We start from the raw sequence: 17,650 nt of genomic DNA, 5'->3' as shown, positions 1-17,650 counted from the left end.
TACCGAATCGCCAATGGCTGTGCTGAGGACCCATCGGACATACCGCTCGCAGGTTATTGTACCCTAAGCCAGCAGAAGCCAACAGTAGATCTATTCAGCCGATCGATCATGGTGTCCCACACAGAACACGTCAAAGACACGATCTAATCGAACCGTCAGGCTAGAATGACAATTATGGCGGTGAAAGCTGAATAATCGATTGTGGCGCGGCTGCTGTCTCTCCCCCAGCATAATAATAGGCCGCGCGGAACGGACAGTACTACGACTACTACTATCTTTTTCGGTGACTAGGGCACAAAAGCAAATCCTGAATCCCGCCAACAGCGCCACTAATCTCACCGATAGATTGTACGGATTTTCAATTAGGATATCCGCTCTGTTGAACCAGCCTCTTTGGGTACTGCCCATAGTACGACCCGATAACCGGGACCAGATGATATGCACGCGGATGATCTTTTCTCGCACAGACTAGTTCGATACGCCAGACTTTGAGCCTACTAAACGAATTCCAAATACATAGTGAAAAGCAATAATTACCCCACGCGTTCCAGTTAAACGAGTTTAGCCTCGGACTCTCAATTCGGCCGGGAAAAAGAGCCGGTCAATTTTCCCTTACCCAAAAAAGAAAAGAAAAGAAAAAAAAAAAAGTACAGATTACGCTTACCAACAAGTTTAATTGCACGAATAGGGTCTACTATTTACAGTTCACTGCGTTACCAGCTTTGACTTTTTCCTTTTATGGGGCGCACTGCTGTTTTTACGTTATTATCCCCGGATGGTTCTTGAAGGTCCTATTGAACTGCTAATGCGTCCCGATGCACATAAGATGACCAGTTCATGCAGGAAAGACCCAGTCAGTCAAATAATAGAAGATCGTGTATTCCACACTGTTCGTATGTGAAGCAATTCCTCTTGGCACATATTTGTGCTGCCTTACTGTTTCTTCCGAATATTCTTGACTTTCCCGATGATATTCGGGGTTTTTTTGATAGTCTCCAACAAATGATGAGTTAAGCCGCCGAATCGATCTGAGCAATGAAGTACCGGCGTATCAGATATTATGCATTTAAGCATTCATAAAGTAATGTTATTTTTAGGTATATCTTATCTGCGAGATAATAGAAATCAAGACCATTCTATCATCGAGTCGTACATGCATTGTCTATCACAGCTTCGCAGTAACTCCCTTCAACTCCTTCCTGGCCCGCTCACGAAGCTCCTTACGTAGAATTTTGCCTGAAGGATTCTTAGGAATAGCATCTATAAAGACAACGCCACCAGTTATACGTTTGACGGCGGTCACTTTCCCATCCATGAACTTGATAATATCATCTGCTGTGGCGCCATGGTCGGGCTTCGATACGACGTATGCACGAGGACGTTCGTCATCATTCCTGATATCAGATTAGCTACTTTCTTCTACAGAGTCGAGCCAGAATGGGTGAGGACTTACACAGGTACTCCAATGACGGCAACATCGGCGACTGCAGGATGCTCCAGCAAGAGTCCCTCCAGCTCTGCTGGCGCTACCTGGTTGCCTTTGACTTTGATCAGTTCCTATAATTAAACAAGTCAGTATGTATCCTGGAAGCACCTTACGAGGAACGGCGTTCTTACCTTTATCCGGTCCACGACATAGAATCTCCCATCATCATCCATATATGCGATATCTCCCGTCTTCAACCATCCGTCCACTGTTTTGGTCTCTTGTGTGGCTTGAGGTTTTTGCCAGTATCCTCTCATGACGCTTGGCCCTCGAACCCACAATTCCCCACGTTGATGCGTGCCCAATTCCGTCTTACCATCATCGGCTATGATCATGGCCTCGCAATTGGGGTACAACACTCCCACAGATGCCGGATCGGCCTTGTCTCTAGGGTCCCATCCCAGAAACGAGCATGTCACCCTGCATTTATGTCAATATACGAACGGGAAGCGAGGTGGAGAAACGTACTCAGTCATCCCCCATGCCTGCTTTATACTAACCCTCCCGGGCTTCCATAAATCCTCGATTTCCCTACAAATCTCCCGTCCCACAGGCGCCGCACCACAACGGATTGCCTCCACGCTACTCAAGTCATATTTCGCACTTCTGACGGCTGGATGCTTCGCCAGCCTTACCATAATCGGAGGCACGAGGACAAGTTCGGTAATGCGGAACTTCTGCACATACTCAAGCATCCTGATAAAATCGAACTTGGGCATAATATACACCGGCGTCCCAGAGCGCAAAGCGTTGGCAATGAATCGTGTCTGTCCCATAGCATGGTACATAGGCAGAAAGCAGAGCGACCGCGCCTTGGCCATTTTTGCTTCGTACTCCGGGCTCAACTGCGACATGAATGCTGTCTGCAGTGTGTTAGCCACATAGTTTTTGTGCGAAACTTCCACGCCCTTAGGCTTTCCTGTTGTTCCGCTGGAATAGTTGAGGGCAAGTGTGCGGCTGGACATCTCTGGGGTTGACAGTTCTTCCCAGACGAATTTGCTTCCTTCTTCTGCAGATGCTACCAGTTCTCCCCAGTGGCGACAGCCTTTCTGCCCCTGACCCAGCCCGTCATAGACGTCACTGTTGAAAACGAAGACTCGATCCTTGCTCACTTCAGCTAGTCTGGCCGCTTCGATGCCAGTATCCAGACTAGACTCCGCACAGAGAAGGTAAGTCGCACCGCTATCCTGAAACTGATATGCCAGCTCCCGCGCTACATATGTCGGGTTTGCGCTCGAGAAAACACCACCAGCCATTATGATTCCCAGAAAGACAACGGGAAAGAATAAGTCATTGCCGGAGAACAGCAGCACCCGGTCCCCTGTCTGGAGACCGGATTTGCGCAATCCCGCCGCGAATCGTTGGCACCAGAGGCGGAAGTCATGGGTGGTGAAGTAGCGGGTTTCTGGGTTATCGGCATCGATGTAGCACTGGCGAGTTTTGGATAGAGGGTGAGTAGGTGAGGTGAAGAGTAAGGAAGCTAGGTGAGTGTCGGGGATTTTTTCTGTCTGCCAACGAGATTTGAGCGGCATGTTGTGGCCCTGAAAAAAAAAATATTGATGTCAAATGGAACCGGAGATATGCATATCTTTAAATGCCTGAGATAACAGGACTTCACTAACAATACCCTTCCTCTTTCCTACGCTTCGCCCCCGCAATACCGTACCCAGCAATTGCTAAGAAAGGAAGTGCCCGAGGTTATCCGAGTCATGGACCTCGGACAAGTAACGCTACAAGTGAGGAGATACAAGAGAGATAATATGTATACGGCTAAAAGAAGCATGTCCATCCAAAAGTGATTATCAATAGAACAGAAAATAGCAATGTACGACAGATTTAGAATGTGATATACACCAAACACATAACAAAACCCATCACTCCATTACCCTTCACCCCCAAGGCAAAGCAATGCAGCCTTCAATTCACCCATAATCTTCTCCTCAAGTCGATTCTCCGCACCAGACGACGCATTGACAGACTTTTGTCGCGCCATTTCCACCTCCTTGTCACTCGTAGCTACAATCCTAGCCCGAAGAGCTTGTTTCCGCTCGAGCAACTCCTCAATGTCCTCCTTGACCTGTCCCTTATCCCACTTGAGTTCTTGAATTGACGACGCATCAACACCTGCACTGGCGCCGGCCTCCCGGAATCGGTCCAGAATGAAGGTGATCAGTGCAAGAGAGTAGATCTCAGAAGCCATGCTTAGGCAGATGCGACGGGGCGCGGACACTGAAGTGCCAGCAGTTGCGCGACCAGCAGAGAATGAACCTGCCGCATGGTTTAGTTGACCTTCAAATTGATTGAGGAACGCTGCCACCTCTGGTGCAGTCCGCATGACGTGGTAGAGCAGGTTCAGACAAAGCGGTAGAATACCGCCGGTCCAGATAGTGTATAATCGGGGGACAGGGTCGAACGGCCCAAATCCCTTGGGCTGACGGAGAACATTTGTTAACCGGCAGGTGGAAAGTCTCATCAAGACACCCTCAACAGCAAGATGTTCTGCCAACATAGGAATCGTAGACAGCTTAACGAGGAACGAGATACTAAGGTCGCCATAGATGGGATCACCAGCCACCGCCAACTGATCAGCCCACGAAAAAAGCGTAGTAGCATACCGGGCAGTATCATTATCCTGTACGTGGAACACGATATGCTCAAGCAGCCGATCCGCATGCTTGACCTGGAGACAAGTCTGCAAAATGGCGGTGAGAATGGCGAAATCTTTCGGAGTACATTTTTCTGGATCATCATGCAAATACGTTGTCAGGGCCTTGAAACCTTGTGCCACAACGACCTTCGTGATTTCGATGACCTGTGTCAAATCAGATGAGAGCTCGACCTTCTTGTTGATAGTCTCAGGGGTTGCCCTAGAAGGCCCATCAACGTGAAATTGAAGGGCCAGGAATAGGACATTAAGGAGAGATCGGTAATACTCCGTATCATCATTAACGAGTGCTTCTTCATACGTTGCACGGCGTGTTCTTAAGGCGTCCCAAACGAACCGGAGCAAGCCAAAGACCTCAGCGCCCTTTGCTTCAACCTCAACAAGTCGTTGAAGCAGAGCTTGAGCGAAGTCAACCCGTGTCTGCTGTATCCTCTCAAAAATCGGTTCTTGGGGAACGCTTCGGGTATTGGCTTCCAAAGAACTCTGAACGACCAATGCCATCGATCTTTGAACCTCGCGATCGGTCATGAAGTCCGCGCAGTGCTCGATGGCGAAGAATTTCCAGCCATGAAGAAGGCTCTGAAGAATGTATTAGTAGCTGCACACACATTATGGAAAACAACTAGGTAGAACATACGACTTGCGCCTCGACGAGGGAGAGGTTAATATTGGCACGCTCAAACTCCTCTGCGAACCCTTGGTTTCTGTTTCCGGCCCAAGCGAAGTCATAAGAAAGTAGCCTTTCCCCCAGAGAAATGTCGTAATAATATTCCTGCCCCAAGCTACGAGCTTCAAGAGACGACCTCTTGAAGTCAACAAGCTTACAGCCGGCATATCTCATCTCGAAATTCTTCTTCAGGTTCGCATGCAGTGATGCATTGTATCCGGAGACTTCGACGGCATCCTTTGCAAACCAAGAAACCAGCGGAATCAAAGTCTTGATAAATGACCGATCTCGCATTTCCTTTGCAGAATGTAGGTAGACGGCGCAGAGATCTGCAACCACTGCCGCAACTCGAGTCGCGAAGATTTGGCTGACAACGGGCAAGGAAGATATCTTCAACTTCGAGACATAGTTCACAATGCTGTTGAAGAAATCAGGATGTTTCCTCAACTCCGGGGTTGCCCATGGCCAGTGTTCCTGCGCATTCGAAACAAATTCAAGTAAAGAAACCGCCACCTGTAAATCAAGCTGCTCGATATTAGACAGTTTATCAAGGGCTATTTGCAAAAATGGAGTGCCCCTCATTGCTGGGGCTTTCTGTGCATCATCTTTCTTCAATGACTGCCGCGGGGATGATCCAGTGAGAATGTAAACAGACAGCCACTGTTGGCGCTTGCTAACGAGCGCTGAGAGCAAGTGCCATACTGCGAGGTGCAGAGGACGATGGCTCAGTGGTTGATCAAATCGCGACAAAACGTCAAGGAAGAGACACGACGACTCTGCCCCAAGGTGACCAACCAGGGATGGAGGTTCATTAACGGAATCAGCGGCTGCCCTTGTTATGAGCATGTCAAGAAGCGATATGACAGGCAAACGATAGGCATCATGTAGTGCGTATAGCTTGACCAGGGCTGGTGTCGCCCTAAATAATTGGTCCTCGAGTAGCGACACTGGGTATTCCATTAACTGGGCTGCCTGCAACAACTTGATGGAAAGTGCAAGGGTCGACTTGACTTGATCTTCCACCAACGCAAGATAACGAAGATATAATGTGGGAGGCGTTTGAAGGCCATCGATGATGAACCGTAGAATTTGATTGAACGGCAAGTCGGCAGCTGACTGTGGCCGTAATATGTCCAGGAGATATGATGCAGATGCAGAGAAAACACCAGTGATCTTCGTGTCCAGTTTACCAGTCTGGTTAGTTCCATATGCGTAGTAGAGTATGTTCTCAAACGTCCGCGCAAGGGTGGTGTTGATTTGGAGCCTTTGCTCCGATGCGTTGAACCGCCAGTTGACGTTGCTGTTGTAAACCTCGACCACTGTTCGAACGAAGTTCAACAGGATGCCTCTCATTATGTGTGATGGAACACCGGCGCCCCAATCCGAAGCAACAGGCAGCTTAGTCGCTACACTATTCGGACTCCTCCGTAGAACGGCCCGCGAAGCCGCATCGTTGACAAGGCGTTCAAACAAGTTGACGCAGGTAAGCAAGAACGGATAATCCCCAGATGGTACCTCAATTGCGGAGACGATTGCTGTCAATACTCCGCCTTTTCCATCAGCTCCGAGCAAGCTACTCCGCGCGAGTAACGGCCATACCCTGCCGGGCAACACTGTGACTAGACTGCAAATGAACCGCAAACAAGCAATTGTCGAATCGAGAATACCGTCCAAAGCAGCCCGAGGACTGACATTCTGCAAGTTGCGTTCAAATATTTCAAAAACCAATGAGACCACATCACTTTGACGGGACAACCCATCACTGGCCATTTCCAGGATTCTCTTGGCTCCAGACCCCACGTCACCCGGCGATTGCACATCTTTGGCGGTGGTGACAAGGTCTGCTAGAAGCCCTATGACCTCCGCAATCGAATCTTTTCCCCATCCCGATGAATATCCACCATCTTCATTCCATTCCTCTAACCAGCTCCCCAAAAAGCTCAAGCAAGAGTACCGATGATGCCACATGACTACCACCGGTTTCGACTCGGAAACCACCTGACCCTCAGTTGTCGATGGAATTTCGGACGAGCCTGTGACAATCAATGCGTTGCTCGGTTGAGAATCGGGAAGTAATCTCTTCAGTGAAGAGTCAAACATCGGAAGAGATTGCATAAGAGAGACATAGTTCGCATTTTCGTCCTCTCGAATAGTTTCGTAACCCTGAAAATCTGGTGGAACGACCTGCGTGAAAGTTTCCAGATTTTCCAGCTCATTCACGATTTCTGGTAAGCCATCCTCATTAACGAGATCCTTGCTAACGAGAGCACGACAGAGCTTCAAAAAGGGAACTGTCTCGTATGGAAACCGGGAGCGTGCTATGTGAAATATGTTGTCCATCAAAAGGCGATCTTTCATGAAAATCCACCTCGGGTCGCTGGAGGAAGATGGGGACGTGTCAGATGCCCAGGGCGATTGCAAAGGTGACCCCGTTAGTATCGCGAGGACGGACTCGACAATTTCGGGAGAATAATCCAAAAACATGATTACAACCCGGATGAGGTCCAGGAGAGCCACGCGAATCCATCGGCTTGCCAAGATATCATCAATTGCTGATGTAGACCCGACTTTGGTGGCCAACGCAATGACGGTCTCAAACACAGTGTCCTTCATTATGTCTGAGCTCAGCAGTGTAATGGAATCATCCACGTTGTATTTGGGTGTCCGAGCGCAGTCGAGCAACTCCTCGTACAGAGACAGTTCCAGTTCTCGGCCCGGGCTGGCATGGGGAGTGTTTGACTGGAAGGAATCAACTGCACTGTGGAACTGTTCTAGCTCTCGAGTCTCCTTATCATTCAATGCTAGTTCTCGCATGGTATGCAGTACTAGTCCCCAGGAAAATGCGGCCGGGTGAGCAGATTTGAAATCAACACATGCTGTCATGAACAATTCGTTAAGCTGCGAAATTTCGTCCTTTGAGAGGAAATAAGGTGGCTTGGATGATGCCTGCAGCTGGGATTTGTCGACTATGAAAGGAATAGAAAGCGGGAGTTTCAAGAACGTAAGACTTGTTATAGACACAAGGCCCTGGAGAGATAGCTGGACCTCTGCCGGATCGCTACAAGGCTTCATGATGTTAGTTTAGTCTGTTGACCGAAAGAGAAAGAGGTAAGCCAAGACTTACCACTTGCAATGATTCCAGAAAGCCATAGTCGGCCATCAACCGCAACCATGATACCATGAGGTCCGCAGTCGGTATTTCCGAGGAAGCTTGCAGTTGAAGGAACAAAATTTGAATGATATGCACAATTTCTTCAACGGTACTTGTCCTCCATGTGTCTTCCACTTCCTCACTACCCTCAACAGTTCCTAACCAGCCACCATCTCCCTCCAACGACGATAACCGACTGCGTACGGCGTCGATGCATTCTTGAAGGAACTTGCGCCAATCTTCCCCGCCGGACTTGCTTGTGAAAATAGTCGCCCCGAGTTCACGTAGCGAGTTTCTCCGGTCGTTCCCACGTGTCTGAGGCAAAACAGGCTCATCCTGGCGGCTATTGTGCAGTGATAGGGTAAGAAGCTTACGAGCTGTCTTGACAACGTGACTTCTTTCAGAGATATAAAGATCGCGCAACCGCAGGCGTCTGTCCTTCTCGGAAGCCAGATCAGAGACATTAGGTCCACTTCCCGCCTCTTGCCTTAGAATCTCGGTGAAGTGTGGACCGGCCAGGGAAACACGCAAATTGTCCACTCCAGTAGCACTTTGCAAACTTGTGACCTCCTCCTCGGAAAATCGAGCTAAAAGGCGCGCGGCAGGTCGATTCTGCCATTCCAGGATTGCTATCCGTAGCGCTGTAATCTCGTCGATGCCAGCCTTCTCACTCAGCCATAGAGCATCTGCCTTTATTTCCTTCAGATCGTACGAAGCTTGGGTGGTGGTCTCGGCATGGATTGCGGAAGTCTTCGATTCGAAATCGGATTTCGACTTGGTGGACCGGGAGGGAAAAGGGTTCAACGCGCTCGAAAGTAAATGGATACTATCTGGATGCGACAAGAAGGCGTGGACGTTGCCAGTATCATCGAGATCGCCCTCAGGGTTGCATGTATAAAGGAAAGCTCTCTTCCAGGACCTGACGACACCAGAATTAACACTTGTTCTTTCTCAGCATTCAGGCAAAGCGAAAAGTGGCCTACAAGAGCTGGATGTCCCCGGAGAAGCACTTGTCCAGGGACGGAAAATAGGCTTCCGGGAGGGGAGCCATTTGGCAAACCAATTATATCATCATATGTACCAAAATATTAAAGGCAGAGGAAGGTGGCCACGGGTGTTTGAACCCAGAGAAAAAGGAGATTTGCGTTGTCAAGAAAGCAAACAGAGTGAATGACATTCACTAAAGAATATTCAAGGCGCGCAGTTGAAGGTCAACATCGATTACCTATCTGGGGTTAGCGCCAGGCGGTGAGGCGAAGTTTTGCACGGTTTGACAGAATTGCCGGTTTAGGAAAGGCCCCAATTGCTCAGCTTTCTTTGTACGACTCTCTTTATCTCCCTCTCTCCCCTCTTTCTCTTTCTACTAAACATTCTCCTAGTACAAAGCGAAGAGAACGAGGTGAAGGTGAGTGTGACAGTCACTGTATATGAACTTTATCTGAATACCTCAATTCTAACTATCCGCTTCAAACGCAGTCATGGGCGCCTCCGATTTCGTCGACCATTCCCCCCACCATCCCACCAAAGCCGCGCAGCTGGACAGCGCAACCAACGTCGTCCTCATTGATAACTACGACTCTTTCACGTATAACGTTTACCAGTATCTGGTCCTCGAAGGTGCTAAGGTCACTGTCTTCCGCAACGATGAAATTACCTTGGAAGATTTGATTGCGAAGAAGCCGACTCAGCTGGTCATCAGCCCTGGCCCAGGTCATCCTGAGACAGATGCTGGTATCAGCAGTGTAGCAATTAAGCACTTCAGCGGAAAGATTCCTGTTTTTGGTGTGTGCATGGGTCAGCAATGCATTATCTCGTCGTTTGGCGGAAAGGTGGATGTCACCGGCGAAATCCTGCATGGCAAGACGTCGATACTGAAGCATGACTCGAAGGGTGTCTATGAAGGCCTGCCTGAGTCTCTTGCAGTTACTCGGTACCATTCGCTTGCTGGCACGCACTCGACTATTCCTGAATGTCTGGAGGTGTCTTCTTGGGCACAGCTGAATGACGACAGCGGGAAGACCGTCATTATGGGTGTGAGACACAAAGAACTTACTGTCGAAGGAGTTCAATTCCACCCGGAGAGTATCCTCACCGAATATGGACGGTCGATGTTCAGAAGCTTCCTCAACCTTACGGCGGGTACCTGGGAGGAAAACAAACAGCACTCTGCTCAACCAAACAGCACCTCCGCGGCGAATACCGCAATGACCGCGAACGGTGCCGCCAAGCCGGAGAAGAAGGTCTCTATTCTGGAGAAGATCTACGATCATCGCAAGGCCGCTGTTGCCATTCAGAAGACTATTCCTTCGCAACGCCCAGAGGATCTGCAGGCGGCGTATTATCTCAATATTGCCCCACCACAGGTTCCCTTCCCTGCTCGTCTCAGACAGTCACCGTACCCGCTTTCACTCATGGCGGAAATAAAGCGTGCTTCTCCCTCTAAGGGCATGATCGCTGCGCACGCATGTGCTCCCGCGCAGGCCCGTGAATACGCCAAAGCAGGAGCCAGTGTCATCTCTGTCCTCACGGAGCCAGAGTGGTTCAAGGGTAGCATTGATGATCTGCGTGCTGTTCGACAGAGCCTCGAGGGTCTGCCTAATCGGCCTGCTATCTTGCGGAAGGAATTTGTTTTTGACGAGTATCAAATTCTGGAGGCACGGCTGGCCGGCGCTGACACTGTCTTGCTCATTGTGAAGATGCTTAGTGTTGATCAGCTAACCAAGCTATACCACTATTCTCGCAGCCTTGGAATGGAGCCTTTAGTTGAAGTCAATACTCCCGAGGAGATGAAGATTGCTGTTGATCTTGGTTCTCAGGTCATTGGTGTCAACAACCGAGACTTGACGAGCTTCGAAGTCGATCTCGGTACCACCAGTCGGCTGATGGATCAGGTCCCGGAGAGCACCATTGTCTGTGCTCTTAGTGGAATCTCTGGGCCTAAAGATGTCGAAGCTTATAAGAAGGAAGGAGTGCGAGCTATTCTGGTTGGCGAGGCTCTCATGCGCGCAGCTGATACTTCTGCCTTTGTAGCAGAGCTTCTCGGAGGCGAAGCTCAACCCGCGCAGGCATCGAGCTCTCCCTTGGTTAAGATCTGTGGTACCCGTACTGAAGAAGGAGCCAGGGCTGCCGTTGAGGCTGGCGCAGATTTGATCGGTATCATCCTTGTTGAGGGAAGGAAGCGAACTGTTCCGGATGATGTTGCCCAGCGCATTGCAAATGTCGTCAAATCAACAACTCGGCCTGTTGCTCAAGGCACAGTGACGACCTCAGCGGACTACTTTGATCACTCAGCCCAGCTTCTTCGCCATCCGACGCGCGCTTTGGTTGTTGGTGTTTTCCAGAATCAGTCGTTGTCGTATGTATTGGCTAAACAGCAGAAACTGGGACTTGATGTTGTGCAACTGCACGGATCTGAACCGTTGGAATGGGCCAGCTTGATTCCGGTACCTGTCATCCGTAAGTTCTCCTTGGACGAGCCCGGAATTGCACGCAGGGCCTATCACACCCTGCCCTTACTAGACTCTGGAGCAGGTGGATCTGGTGAGCAGCTTGATAAGTCGCAAGTTCAAAAAGTTCTGAAAAGCGATGAGGGCTTGCGGGTCATCTTGGCCGGTGGCTTGGGTCCGGACAACGTTCTCACCGTTATGCAGCAACTGGGCAAGTTGGGAAGCAAGGTGTCCGGAGTGGATGTCAGCTCAGGTGTCGAATCGAATGGTTCCCAAGACCCTGACAAAATCCGTGCTTTTATCCAGGCTGTAAAGAGTCTTCAACAATAACTACGCTGTGCTTTCGTCAATGTTGGATATGCCGTTGCACATCTACCTAAAGTGCATGACATGAAGTGACGAGTTTTATGGATGAAGTCTCGGCCTCACGATTTTCATTTTTTGTCTATTTTCTGGGTTCTTATTTCGGGTTTCATAGGTACATTGGATATGCCACGAATGTTTTCAGTGTTCTCATTGGGAGTCTGTTTACTCCAGACCAATCTTACATATCGTTCTAAATATATGCTTCGTTTACAATCAAATTAGCAGTCTTTAAGCATATGTCAAGGTCTACGGGAAATGCGGAATATACAAAAACAAAGTGTAAGTGTCTAATTGTTTTAATAAGGGTATAAACTAGCCGAAAGAAACTATCAAAACATTGACTCAAGCTCCCCTGAACACCATCATACGCCGGACCGGAACATTTTTCTTTTGGGTGCCAGATTTGATACATAGAACGTACCCCTGGTAAAGACTTAAAGATAATCCTTCTTCCTGCTTGTTCTTGTGTACTGGGTGAGGCTCCATTCAATATCCCCGCTTGAAACATCCAGCGAGCCGCCTCTGATTTCGAACGGCCTCAGAGTCATCCGAGGTCCAACTTCTGCTAATTCAACGTGGTTGTACCCAGTTTTGACGAAAACGTGATGCCGCACCTCGATACTGTCTTCCTTGTTCACGAAGCTGACGATGCGGTTACCGACTTTGCCAGCCTCACGCGGTGGGAAAATGTGTTTCAAGATTTGGACAACACGTTGACCCAATTTCGACGTAAATCCCTCAAAGACCAAGTGTGGGTAGCTCTCCGAGACGGTTCCGCGAGCAGCATTGGGAATATCGGCTCGAAGGACGACGTTGTGCAGCGAGAAACTGATTGTTGGGCCATGAGGGAGATGCGAAATTGTCATCGCCGTGGGATTTCCACGGTGTTCGTGGAGGAGGATCATGTCCGTCATCGCCGCTGCATTTGCGCTGGACACTAAGTCTGGAAGAACGAGATTTCCACGGTTTAAACGAATCGATGTAGGGAGCATTAAACGGATTTCTTTGGCGAATGTGCTCAGGCGTATAGACGGATTTCGGGAGGTGGTAACAATTGGACGAGGGTCAATCAATCCGGACGTTAGGGCGTATTCATCGTCGATGTCCAAAAGATCGGCTTCCTTGTTCTTTTGTTCTGATGCAGGCAACGACTCGTCATATTTGAAATCTTCGCGGAGCTTCTTATCATTTGCGATGGATGGATCCAGGGGCTTTCCGGAGGCCAGAGAAGCCTTCAACTGCGCACGCTTTTCGGCGATAGAGGCGTCGCGGAGAAGCAAAGCTCTCCGATACAGATAATCTCGTCGTTCACGGGCTTGACGGCGCTATTATGGGCTGTTAGCTAGGTTATTTCGCGCAATGCGAAACCAATAGAGACTGTAATTTGCGCATCACTTACCAGCATATTTGTTGCAGTCTTGGATAGTTGTCAAATGATCGTCGGAGATTCTCTGCAAAAGCGGGCAACTTTTTTTTTAACTGCGTCTGTGGTCCGTGACGCCATCCGGACACTATGTGGCGTCCGATAAATCAATCACCGATCGCAAAACCATAACGTCCAGACACAACCTAACAGTCAATAGGAAGGGACAAGACCATTCATTCACTTATCGGGTGCTGTGGTGACGGAGGAATCTAGGGGACTTGCAATTTTCGAAAACAAAGTGTGTAACACTCGTCCGGGCGTTCCCTTGCTCTATCTGCGATTGCTAACGAAGCCTAAGCTTCTGCCCCCCTGTTGTCTCAGTCGACAAACAGGACAGGGTATTCCTGGTTGTTTGATCAAGCGGTTCTGCCCTTTTCATTCATTTCTTTCGAAACGTTCGCATCCCAAGAAATTCGTCTATGACCGACTCGTTGCTCTGAACACGGGTTTTCAGCCTAATCGACTCTTTCCCATTCGCAGTCCAATAGCCCGTCATGGATATACGCTCAGAGGATCGCCTGGCTTCCGAAGCGGCCTCGACCGCGGGAGCTGTAGGTGATGATAGAGCCACGGCGGACTTCGACGATATCAACGTTACCCACCATCCGCGACGACACGATGATGACGAGGAAGGCTCGGATGTCGACGACGACGTGGAAAGCACAACAAGCGCACAGGCTGTTGAGAACTCGAAGATTTCAAGAAATGTAGAAGAAGAGAAGGAGCTGCCTTCACATGCATGCGCGTGAGTATTCTTGTTGGAAGGCAATAAGGCCAAGTGTAGACGGCTTTACTGATTATCTTTCCCATTCAGATACTGCGGTATCCATAACGCGAGCAGCGTTGTCAAATGTCTAGCTTGCAACAAATGGTTCTGCAGTGCGCGTGGCAATACGTCCTCTTCGCATATTGTCAACCACCTCGTTCGAGCTCGGCACAAGGAAGTTCAACTACATCCCGACTCGTCCCTGGGAGACACGATTCTCGAATGCTATAACTGCGGTACGAAGAATGTCTTTCTTCTCGGCTTCATTCCCGCGAAGTCCGATACAGTCGTTGTCCTGCTGTGCCGCCAGCCCTGTGCTGCTATGCCGTCTTCGAAGGATATGAACTGGGACACATCACGCTGGCATCCGCTCATTGAAGACCGTTCTTTTCTGTCCTGGCTTGTGGCTGCGCCATCTGATCAAGAACAACTCCGTGCCCGTCACTTGAGCCCGCAAATGATTGCTAAACTGGAAGAGATGTGGAAAGAGAACTCCAAGGCAACATTTTCGGACCTTGAAAAGGCCCAAGCAGTGGATGACGAACCTGCTCCAGTTCTCTTGCGTTACGATAATCCCTTTCAATACCAGAACATCTTCGGGCCGCTTGTTAAAATCGAGGCTGACTACGACCGCAAGTTGAAAGAGTCTCAATCGCAGGATGGGCTGATTGTTCGTTGGGATCTGGGTCTTAACAACAAGCACTTGGCAAGCTTTATTCTCCCAAAACTCGAGCTTGGAGATGTGAAGTTAGCGGTTGGTGACGAGATGCGCCTGAAATATACCGGTGAATTGCGTGCCAAGTGGGAAGGAATGGGGTATGTCATCAAGATTCCGAACAATCAGTCTGATGAGGTGACTATCGAGTTGCGCACAAAGGGCGAACACAAGTCTGTCCCTACCGAGTGTACCCACAACTTCACCGCAGACTATGTCTGGAAATCGACTTCATTCGACCGTATGCAGCTCGCCATGAAGACCTTTGCGGTCGATGAGATGAGTGTCTCTGGCTACATCTTCCACCGTCTCCTTGGACACGAGGTTGCAGCTGCGCCCATGAAGACGCAGTTACCCAAGAAATTCAGCGTCCCTGGTCTTCCAGAGCTGAACGGTAGCCAGATCAATGCAGTCAAGAGCGTGCTCCAGAGACCCTTGAGTTTAATCCAAGGCCCCCCTGGAACTGGTAAGACGGTTACTTCTGCGACTATCATTTACCACCTTGCAAAGATAAATGGGGGTCAAGTCTTGGTTTGTGCACCGTCTAACGTAGCGGTGGATCAGCTCTGCGAACGCATTCATAGAACCGGTCTCAAGACAGTGCGTGTGACTGCCAAGTCCCGCGAAGATGTGGAATCTCCTGTTGGCTTCCTCTCCTTGCACGAGCAAGTGCGCTTGAATGACACCAACATTGAGCTCATCAAACTTAATCAATTGAAATCTGAGCTCGGAGAATTGTCTAGCCAGGACGAGAAAAGATTGAAGCAGCTCACACGTTCTGCAGAGCGGGAAATCTTAGCCAATGCGGATGTTATTTGCTGTACCTGTGTCGGTGCGGGTGATCCTCGTCTTTCTAAACTCAAATTCCGGACTGTTTTGATTGATGAATCAACGCAATCTGCTGAGCCAGAGTGCATGATTCCCCTGGTCATGGGTTGCAAGCAGGTCGTATTGGTTGGTGACCACCAGCAGCTTGGCCCTGTCATTATGAACAAGAAGGCTGCCAAGGCCGGTCTCAACCAGTCTCTTTTTGAGCGTCTCGTCATCCTTGGTTGCTCACCTATTCGGTTGGCCGTGCAGTATCGTATGAACCCATGTTTGTCCGAATTTCCATCCAATATGTTCTACGAAGGTTCTCTGCAAAATGGTATTACTGGAGTCGATCGTCTCAAGCCCGAAATCGACTTCCCTTGGCCTATTAGCGATCAGCCCATGATGTTCTGGTCAAACCTGGGTAATGAAGAGATTGCGGCTTCTGGAACTTCGTATCTCAACCGCACAGAGGCGACGAATGTGGAGAAGATCGTTACGCGGTTTTTCAAAGCCGGTGTGAAGCCACAAGACATTGGTGTCATTACACCGTATGAGGGTCAGCGCAGTTACATTGTCAGCTCTATGCAAGCAAACGGCACTTTCAAGAAGGAGCTCTACAAGGAAATTGAGGTTGCTTCCGTCGATGCGTTCCAGGGACGAGAGAAGGATTTCATCATCCTCTCTTGTGTGCGTTCCAACGACCACCAGGGTATCGGTTTCTTGAGCGACCCTCGTCGTCTGAACGTTGCCCTCACCCGTGCTAAGTATGGTTTGGCTATCCTCGGAAATCCGAAGGTGCTGTCCAAGCATCCTCTGTGGAACTTCCTCCTTCAGCACTTCAAGGAAAGACACTGTCTCGTCGAAGGGCCTCTTACCAACCTTCAGGAATCATTGATTCAATTCAGTCGTCCCAAGCAAGCGTACAGGGGTCCCCAGCGTTTCCAGATCGCCTACAGCCACGCATCGAATGTCACTAGCGGTATGATGAATGGACGGAATGGCCATAGGAACGATTTCCACGACACCGGATCAATGGTCGGCTACATCCCCGATGATGTCTCCTCCGTTCACTCGTCAAGTCTCGGTGGAGTTGGTCTTCCATCTGGGTATCCTCCCATGTTCCAGAACTTTGCAGATTCGTGGCCTGCCCTCCCTGGAGGCCGACAGGCCAATGGCAGCCGTGGGAAGCGAGTACCCAGTGTTGCTGGAGAGTCTGTTGCCGCTACGGAGTCTGATATCACGACCAGCATCATCGATGGTAAGGGTGTCGACCAGGGCGGTGTCAGTCTTGCTGGCTTGAGCATCAACGACATGAACAAGCAGCCCAGCCTTAGCCAGTCAGACCGACTGAAGCGCTATGTGGAATCTGGAGGACGCGAGCCCTACAAGCCCGGGGTCCCTGACAATAACAGCATCTTTGGGGGTAGCTCTGCTAGCATTCGTGTCACTCGTGGCGTCCCTGGTCATATGCACGATGATGATGATGCGCGCAGCGTTTCCACGGCGTTTGCAAGCCAGGTTGGGGGTAACTACGATTGATTGTGATTAACCTGTTATTCACCATTGAGAATGGCCTGTTGCAGATAGCCGTTCTTATAAACCAGCAACCCAATGGTTCTTGCAAATGTTTGAGTCGCGTCAGTCATGGCTCAGATATTTGGACTCCATGCATCTTTCGTTCGTCTCGTTGGACATGAGAAGGTCTCTTCGGTGCCTTTCTTCCAGGCTCCCGACTGATAGGGAACATCTTTAGCTGCTGGCGGGAAACAATGGAGACCTGGAGTTATCATGTCATCCACTTTGATATCTCAGGGACGATTATCTATTTCTCGGTGCTTAAGATGCGCTCTATCAGGTTGAAAAAGTCGCTATATCCAAGATTTTGAGGGGATGGGGTTGTCTGGGGAGCTTGTGCGCGGCTTGTTAGGGCCGTCCAGAACCATTCAATATTGATAGCACGGTTTGTTTGCCGTTGCCACTTCCTCATACGGCGAACGAGATTTCTGGGGACTTTTTCGGCTTCACGCTGCGTTCCACGGATCTCTCTCGGACATGCTGGACAAGTTCAACCTGCCCGCGAACGATGGACAGCAGGGTCCATAGTGCAGGTTCCATGACTTCTGTTTGTTTCATCAATTCTTTACATCTG

At 49.6% G+C, this 17,650-nt stretch overlaps 5 protein-coding genes across 5 annotated transcripts; 2 read left to right on the top strand and 3 right to left on the bottom strand.

Annotated features, from left to right (window-relative positions):
* Nucleotides 1-1,165: 1,165 nt before the first annotated feature.
* ACHE_30423S (acyl--CoA ligase) lies at nt 1,166-3,018 on the bottom strand (the record flags this gene model as incomplete). Its single annotated transcript, XM_043277039.1, has 4 exons — nt 1,166-1,394; nt 1,454-1,557; nt 1,618-1,906; nt 1,955-3,018. 4 exons carry the CDS (start codon nt 3,016-3,018, stop codon nt 1,166-1,168), a joined length of 1,686 nt encoding a protein of 561 aa, XP_043134958.1.
* A 350-nt stretch (nt 3,019-3,368) lies between these two features.
* On the bottom strand, nt 3,369-9,020 carry ACHE_30422S (nucleoporin; the record flags this gene model as incomplete). The annotated part of the gene is made up of 4 exons (XM_043277038.1): nt 3,369-4,730; nt 4,789-7,884; nt 7,943-8,888; nt 8,953-9,020. 4 exons carry the CDS (start codon nt 9,018-9,020, stop codon nt 3,369-3,371), a joined length of 5,472 nt encoding a protein of 1,823 aa, XP_043134957.1.
* Nucleotides 9,021-9,447: 427 nt separating this feature from the next.
* Nucleotides 9,448-11,745, top strand: TRP1 (bifunctional anthranilate synthase/indole-3-glycerol-phosphate synthase; the record flags this gene model as incomplete). Its single annotated transcript, XM_043277037.1, has 1 exon — nt 9,448-11,745. The coding sequence occupies one exon, from the start codon at nt 9,448-9,450 to the stop codon at nt 11,743-11,745; it is 2,298 nt and encodes a 765-aa protein (XP_043134956.1).
* Nucleotides 11,746-12,215: 470 nt separating this feature from the next.
* Nucleotides 12,216-13,186, bottom strand: IMP4 (snoRNA-binding rRNA-processing protein IMP4; the record flags this gene model as incomplete). Its single annotated transcript, XM_043277036.1, has 2 exons — nt 12,216-13,106; nt 13,181-13,186. The coding sequence occupies 2 exons, from the start codon at nt 13,184-13,186 to the stop codon at nt 12,216-12,218; spliced, it is 897 nt and encodes a 298-aa protein (XP_043134955.1).
* Nucleotides 13,187-13,701: 515 nt separating this feature from the next.
* ACHE_30419A (putative regulator of nonsense transcripts) lies at nt 13,702-17,040 on the top strand (the record flags this gene model as incomplete). Its single annotated transcript, XM_043277035.1, has 2 exons — nt 13,702-13,952; nt 14,022-17,040. The coding sequence occupies 2 exons, from the start codon at nt 13,702-13,704 to the stop codon at nt 17,038-17,040; spliced, it is 3,270 nt and encodes a 1,089-aa protein (XP_043134954.1).
* Between the last annotated feature and the right edge of the window lie 610 nt (nt 17,041-17,650).

This window comes from Aspergillus chevalieri, chromosome 3 (assembly GCF_016861735.1).
Source record: "Aspergillus chevalieri M1 DNA, chromosome 3, nearly complete sequence".
NCBI lineage: Eukaryota > Fungi > Ascomycota > Eurotiomycetes > Eurotiales > Aspergillaceae > Aspergillus > Aspergillus chevalieri.
Note: the sequence above shows the minus strand (reverse complement) of the source record. Positions and strands in the feature narration are given on the sequence as shown.